Below are 7,536 nucleotides of genomic sequence, written 5' to 3'. Positions count from 1 at the left end.
GTAAATTACTACAGACTATTGAAGCAAACTGCTAATTTTCATTTACCTTAAAGAATTGTTATGTTCTAAAAATTTTAATAAATCATGTGAAATAATGTCACTCTTTTCTTTGAAGAAAATATTACTTTGTATGAAGTCACTGAAATTGTTCAAACTGTAAAGATGAAAAGTTTGTATTTTCTGTATTGGTGTTTGATGCTAGTGTTTTTACTCTCAGTGTGTTCTGAGTGACAGTGTGTGTTATCTCAGTGAGGGTTGTGCATAGTGTTTGGCTGCACTGAGCGTGTTTTGAGCCATGTGTTAAGAGTTGTGTTGCTTGGAATGAGTTTTGCAGGTGATGTGAACTGTTTAGCTCAGGTGACTGTTGGTAGTGCAGACTGTAGTTAGAGTTTTGCACATGTGACTTCAGTTGTGCCCACTGTCGTTTAGCAATCGAAAAAAACTGTAATAAAAAGCCAATTGGGCAACACTGCCCTCTGTTGGAGATACTTAGCTGTGTCCTTAAAATCAAGCCAGGCCAAACCCAGTCATATCTCTACGAAAACGCAGTCCAATTAATAGAAAGATTAATGCAATAGACACTTATAAACCTCAGTGAACCTATCAATGCATTGATGATGTGAATAGCAATGCTACATAATCCGTGCCATGTTGTGTAATAACATAATAAAACCTAAATCAACATCAGATAACTGACAAAGTGGTAAATAGCAAAACTCCCCGGTCAATAGTAATATCGATGGTGCGGCTGTATAATATCATAGTTACAAACATGTAATAGTAATATACAGACTAACAGACTGTCGTCAGGGCCAGAGAGGCTGTAATACAATCTGAGCTGACGGGCCTTAGTGGTCAAATGAGGAAGGCAGAAACTAAATAGAACCTGTGGATACTTCTGCTTAATCCTTGTTGATTACTGACTTCGGGGTCGTATTACAGAATGTACCAGGCCAGGAGCGCCCAACATTGCTGTAACATAACATAATACATTATATTGTATTATGAGAGCACTAAAAGCATTCCTGTTTTTAACACATGGCATAAACATGTGCGTTGTGAATGACTAGCCCTTGTCGGGGTAGGTTCCTTGTTCCTTGTCAATCCTTGGCTTATTGGTGATATCAGCAATCGGACAATATCTGCAGCAGAACATATGAACCTTAATCAATAATGGGACTCACTCCCTACACCCTCTATTGTCAGGGAAACGCCAAGAGTCACTGTAGTCCTCCAATTAGACAGTATATCAATTACACCACCATGTCGTACAGTATTCACCCAATCCAGTCATATATCAATTACACCACCATGTCCTACAGTATTCACCCAATCCAGTCTTATATCAATTACACCACCATGTTGTACAATATTCACCAAATCCAGTCATATATCAATTACACCACCATGTCCTACGGTATTCACCCAAAATACTGTATTTATTCACTGTCTGTAAACATGTGAGAATCATTCGTCTCAGAAATGTCTACAGGACAGTGTTGTTTGGGTCTCTCTGGTAGGGTCATTCAGACATGATTAGAATAGACTCATCTCTTTCCTGTCAGCTAGCATCCTGCGGGTCTGAGGCACAGGAACAACAAGACGTGCCACAGGGTCACACCTGCGAGCTGCTGGGGCCAGATGGAAACTCACAGAGAAATAACAAAAATGCAAAAGAAAAAAAGAAATACAACATTCTAGATCAGCGGGCTTATTCTAGACTTCTCTTTTGGTGATCTGTAAAAACATGATTGTTTTTGTCTAATTGCCTCCTACAGTTAGAGCAGGGGGCTTTTTGTTGGCTAAACGCTTTGTTCTGTAGGCAACAGTTCCCTCAGAAGATATGTGAAGATGACGTGTAAAGACATGTAAAAATATGAGCAGAACGGCTCTTGTTCAGACTGGCTTATCAGCTTCAGACAGGCATTTCCTTCCTCGCTCTGCAGTCACATGTGCTGGCTGAAAAAGTCACTGAAGGGCCTCACTGACAAACAGGAAACATGGACAGAAATGTGTGTCATTTTACCTCGTCATATATTTCACTGTATATGATTCGGTATTAGGAGTAGTGTTACTAAGATAAGACCATACATCAAACGGAAGTTTACTAGAGTGTTACCCCCTGTTTGACTAAATGGCTCAAGTAACTTGATCAGTACGCCAATAGAGTAGTTCTCTTAAAACCAGTTATGCATTAGGGGGTGCTATTAAACATTTTGGATGAAAAACGTTCCCGTTTTAAACAAGATATTTATTTTTTACAATTTTCTACATTGTAGAATAATAGTGAAGACAAATCGATGAAATAACACATATGGAATCATGAAGCAACCAAAAAAGTGTCAAACATATCAAAATCTATTTTATATTTGAGATTCTTCAACGTCGCCACCATTTTCCTTGTTCATTAGAGTTACCAGCCTCAGAAATTGCAGCCCAAACAAGTAAAAGACAGATCTCTACATCAACTGTTCAGAGGGGACTGAGTGAAACAGGCATTCATGGTCAAATTGCTGCAAAGAAACCACTACTAAAGGACACCAATAAGAAGAAGAGACTTGCTTGGGCCAAGAAACATGAGCAATGGACATTAGACCGGTGGAAATCTGTACTTTGGTGTGATGAGTACAAATTTGAGATTTCTGCTTCCAATCGCTGTGTCTTTGTGAGACACAGAGTAGGTGAACGAATGATTTCTGCATGTGTGGTTCACACCGTGAAGCATGGAGGAGGAAGTGTGATGGTGTCACCAGAAAAGCACTCCCACACCGTCTGTGATTTATTTAGAATTCAAGGAACACTTAACCAGCATGGCTACCACAGCATTCTGCAGCGATATGCCATCCCATCTGGTTTGCGCTTATTAAGACTATCATTTGTTTTTCAACAGGACAATGCCCCAACACACCTCCAGGCTGGGTAAGGGCTATTTGACCAAGAAGGAGAGTGATGGAGTGCTGCATCAGATGCCCTGGCCTCCACAATCATCCGACCTCAACCCAATTGAGATGGTTTGGGATGAGTTGGACCGCAGAGTGAAGAAAAAGCAGCGAACAAGTTCTCAGTATATGTGGGAACTCCTTCAAGACTGTTGGAAAAGCATTCCAGGTGAAGCTGGTTGAGAGAATGTCAAGCGTGTGCAAAGCTGTCATCAAGGCAAAGGGTGGCTACTTTTTTCAGTTACTACTGTAAGGGTTTTCCTGTGGTGAAGTAGAAGCGGACCAAAATGCAGCGTGGTGGTTATTCATGTTCTTTAATAAAGGAACTAGACATGAAATAATTAACAAAACAATAAATGTGCGAAAACCTAAAACAGTCCTATCTGGTGCAAACAAAGAGACAGGAACAATCACCCACAAACACACAGTGAAACCCAGGCTACCTAAGTATGATTCTCAATCAGAGACAACTAATGACACCTGCCTCTGATTGAGAACCATACTAGGCTGAAACATAGAAATACCCCAAAACATAGAAAAACAAACATAGACTGCCCACCCAACTCACGCCCTGACCATACTAAATAAATACAAAACAAAGGAAATAAAGGTCAGAACGTGACAACTACATTATTCCATATGTGTTATTTCATAGTTTTGATTTCTTCACTATTATTCTACAATGTAGAAAATAGTAAGAATAAAGAAAAATGATATAAGGAGTAGGTGTATCCAAACCTTTGACTGGTACTGTATGTTAGAAATGCACTGTCTTCAAAAGAGCTCTTTAGGCTCAAACAGGTTGTGGCAGGTTTTTTGTGTGCTGCCAGGATGACATAGCTCAGCCATACTTTTCTACATCAAATTGCTCCGCCTTCCTCTCTCTGGTTTAACTCACTGAGAAAATCTTGATAGAAGTACAGAGAGACTTCTTGACAGAGATGTGACCTGCCCGGACATCAGGAACGATCTGCCCATATTGTCGATAGCTAAAGTTGATTATTTCAAAGGACTATCTATCCGGACAAATAGCAATGGGGAAACTTTTGCTATTTTTATTTGTTTCTTTTCTTTTGCTGGATGTGACATTTCAATCCAAAGGTAAAGACAACCACATGTTATTGACAACATTTGATCAAAAAGTAATCATTCTTGAAAGACGTTGAAACTAAAATGCCAATCTAATAATTCAGGAAATGTTTAGTACAGATGCTTGTTCCCTTTTGTTGTTGTTTCCAACTGTGGGATTTATCAAGTTTGATTTATAAGAAGTTTTTTAGCAGAATTGAGTGAATGTTTAGCACTATGAAATCTTTACACAGTTATGTGAATCACTAAAGCATTGTGTAAGATTTGATGAATCTACCTTGTACAGATAGAGGTTTCTTTATCTCTCCTGACTCACACGCTTGCCATGTGTTCCAGCATGTTACTTTGAATACCACTCCTTTGACTAACAGCGGAGGCCATTCCATGTTAGCAGCTCTTCTCATTTCCATAGTTATTCAACTAAGTCATTACATGTCAAAATACCTTAACTTTACTAAATTGACTGTATGCTTTAGGATATTAGAAAAACAAATGCACAGTGTTTTGTTTCCTGCATATTTCTCTCTTTCAATTATTTACCGTCACATGTTATGTATCCCTATGGAAATGAACGCCGTTAACCAAATAAACGAATACGGAGGTGAAAAACAAACAACAAACGCTGTTCTGAATAGCCTGTAGTTTCAGTGTGAGTTGTTATGGTACCAAATCCTAATGTCTCCCCCCCCTTCATGTACTTCCCCAGGGAAAAGGGCCAAGAAATCCAAGTGCAACATCACTGTAATTCCCAGAACATTTAAAGGAAAAATCATACAGTTAAAGTCTGTCTCTCTCCCTAATGCCTGCCAACAGACACAGACACAACAAGCACCCCATTATTCTGGCCCCCCCACTGCCTCTGCTCCTACCCCTCCGGCGCTGTGGTTGCTCAGCAACGACACAGCGGCGTACCTCGCCGGCCCCCTGAGCAGGTGGGTCATCCCCAGTTTTTACATGCTGGCCATTGTCGTGGGGATCCCGGCCAACGTTGCCATCTTGTCCTCCGTGGCCACCGAAGTCAGGAGGGTGTCGTCGGCCATCCTCTACTGCAGCCTGGCCATCTCCGACCTCTTCCTCCTCCTCTCCCTCGTCTTCAAGGCCCACTACCATCTCCACGGCAACCACTGGGTGTTCGGCGAGACTGCCTGCCGCATCGTCACAGCCTGTTTCTACAGCAACCTGTACTGCTCGGCACACACACTAGCCTGTATTAGCGTCAAACGCTACCTGGCCGTGGTGCGCCCGTTTCTCTACAAGAGCCTCCCCAAAAGGGCCTATACCGCCTGGGCCAGCGTGGTTGTTTGGGGGGTGTTTGGGGCTGCTGTCATACCCGAGCTCCTGGTCCGGCAGAGCTACCACCTCCCTCAGCTAGGCCTCACTACTTGCCATGATGTTCTTCCACTGGACTACAGCTCCCATGCTCCTCTGCTCTACTACAAGCTGGGCCTGACCTTTCTGGGTCTACTAGTCCCGCTGGTGGTCACGGCTGTGTGTTATGCACGGATAGTCCGAGAACTCAACCACTCACACCATGACTGGGCGCTGTATGTCAAGGCTAGCTCGCTGGTGTTTGTGATTTTTGTGGCATGTTTCGGCCCCGCCGGGACCCTCCACTTCCTGCATTATGTGCGTCTGTTGGCAAGCGAAGAGGACAGCTTCTACGGCTACTTCAATGTGGCAGTGTGTCTGTGCTGTCTGCATGCCTGCCTGGACCCATTCCTCTTCCTCCTTATGTCCAAATCAACCGGATCCAAACTCCACTTCATGACTCTGAGCATCTCCACCTGAATCTTAATCCGGAACAAAAGTACAAAATAATCCACATTTATTCCATGATCTTCAAGGGGAATCCCCACCTGAATTTGACGTAACCTGGATTAGAATTTGGACCGCAACATCAGGCCTAAATTTGGGTCAGCCACTTCAATCTAGATCTCAACTATGTGACTGACTATCGGAAGATAAGGCCAGAAACTGGATCAGGGTTTGAGACAGTTATGGATCTCAGTGAGGTTTCTCATCTCAGATCCAGTTTCATATGTGAAATCGGTTTAGATCTGTGTGTGACTCTTTTTTTCTTTTTTTAACCCTTATTTTACCAGGTAAATTGACTGAGAACACATTCTCATTTACAGCAAAGACCTGGGGAGTAGTTACAGGGGAGAGGAGAGGGGATGAATGAGTCAATTGGCAATTTGTTGTTGGCAAGTCATAAACGGGACCCTTCCAACCACAAACAGAGAGAGGAACATCAACTACTGTATCAATGCTGGGACTCTGAGTAGATTGGACTGGAATTCTGTGTGTGTGTGTGTGTGTGTGTGTGTGTGTGTGTGTGTGTGTGTGTGTGTGTGTGTGTGTGTGTGTGTGTGTGTGTGGGGGGCTATATATGTCTATTGTATGTCTACTTACAAAACCTATTAAAAATGTTTTTAAGGATACGTGTGAAATATTTACATTTGGCCAAATAATGTATACATTCCAACATATATTACAGAATGTACTTCAAATGTAAATACAGTACCTTCAGACAGTATTCACACCTCTTTACTTTTTCCACATTTTGTTGTGTTACAAAGTGGGATTAAAATGTATTTAATTGTGATTTTTTTTTGGTCAAATATCTACACAAAATACTCAATATGGAAGAACATTTCTAAAATGTGTAAAACATTCATGAAAAATAATACACTAGTATATCTTGATTAGATAAGTATTCAACCCGCTAGGTCAATAAATGTTAGATTCACCTTGGCCACGATTATAGCTGTGAGTCTTTCTGGGTAAGTCTCTCAGAGCATTCCACACCTGGATTGTGCAACATTTCCATTATCCTTTTCATAATTCTTCAAGATCTGTCAAATTGGTTGTTGATCATTGCTAGACAACCATTTTCAGGTCTTGCCATAGATTTTCAATCAGATTGAACCTTTCTAGGGCAGGCGTTCCGCTAACATTCCGCTGAAAAGGCAGCGCGCGAAATTCAAAAACATTTTTTCAAAATTTGTAACTTTCACACATTAACAAGTCCAATACAGCAAATGAAAGATAAACTTCTTGTTAATCAACCCATCGTGTCTGATTTCAAAAAGGCTTTACAGCGAAAGCACAACACATGATTATGTTAGATCACTGCCAAGTCAAAAAAACACACAGCCATTTTTCCAGCCAAAGATAGGAGTCACAAAAAGCAGGAATATAGATAAAATGAATCACTAACCTTTGATGACCTTCATCAGATAACACTCATAGGACATGATGTAACACAATACATGAATGTTTTGTTCGATAATGTGCATATTTACATCCAAATATCTCAGTTAACATTGGTGCGTTACGTGCAGTAATGTTTTGATTCCAAAACATCCGGTGATTTTGCAGAAATACTCATAATAAACATTGATAGAAGATACAATTGTTATTCACAGAATTAAAGATAGACTTCTCCTTAATGCAACCACTGTCAGATTTTTAAAAAACTTTACGGAAAAAGCATAATCTGAGAACG

The 7,536-nt window shown here is 41.0% G+C and overlaps 1 protein-coding gene across 1 annotated transcript; it reads left to right on the top strand.

The window, feature by feature from the left end:
* Positions 1-3,829: 3,829 nt before the first annotated feature.
* LOC112230804 (proteinase-activated receptor 3) lies at positions 3,830-6,782 on the top strand. The gene is made up of 2 exons (XM_024397128.2): positions 3,830-4,040; positions 4,735-6,782. Exons 1-2 carry the CDS (start codon positions 3,974-3,976, stop codon positions 5,814-5,816), a joined length of 1,149 nt encoding a protein of 382 aa, XP_024252896.1. The 5' UTR covers positions 3,830-3,973; the 3' UTR covers positions 5,817-6,782.
* The last annotated feature ends 754 nt before the right edge of the window (positions 6,783-7,536 follow it).

Source organism: Oncorhynchus tshawytscha, linkage group LG33, assembly GCF_018296145.1.
Source record: "Oncorhynchus tshawytscha isolate Ot180627B linkage group LG33, Otsh_v2.0, whole genome shotgun sequence".
Lineage (NCBI taxonomy): Eukaryota > Metazoa > Chordata > Actinopteri > Salmoniformes > Salmonidae > Oncorhynchus > Oncorhynchus tshawytscha.
This window is presented reverse-complemented; position numbering and strand designations above follow the sequence as displayed.

Bases quoted from the DNA above. Each gene is read 5' to 3' on its own strand.
- LOC112230804 (XM_024397128.2), top strand. From the start codon at position 3,974: ATGGGGAAACTTTTGCTATTTTTATTTGTTTCTTTTCTTTTGCTGGAT. The intron at 4,041-4,734 runs GTAAAGACAACC...GTACTTCCCCAG, and splicing joins TGTGACATTTCAATCCAAAG to GGAAAAGGGCCAAGAAATCC.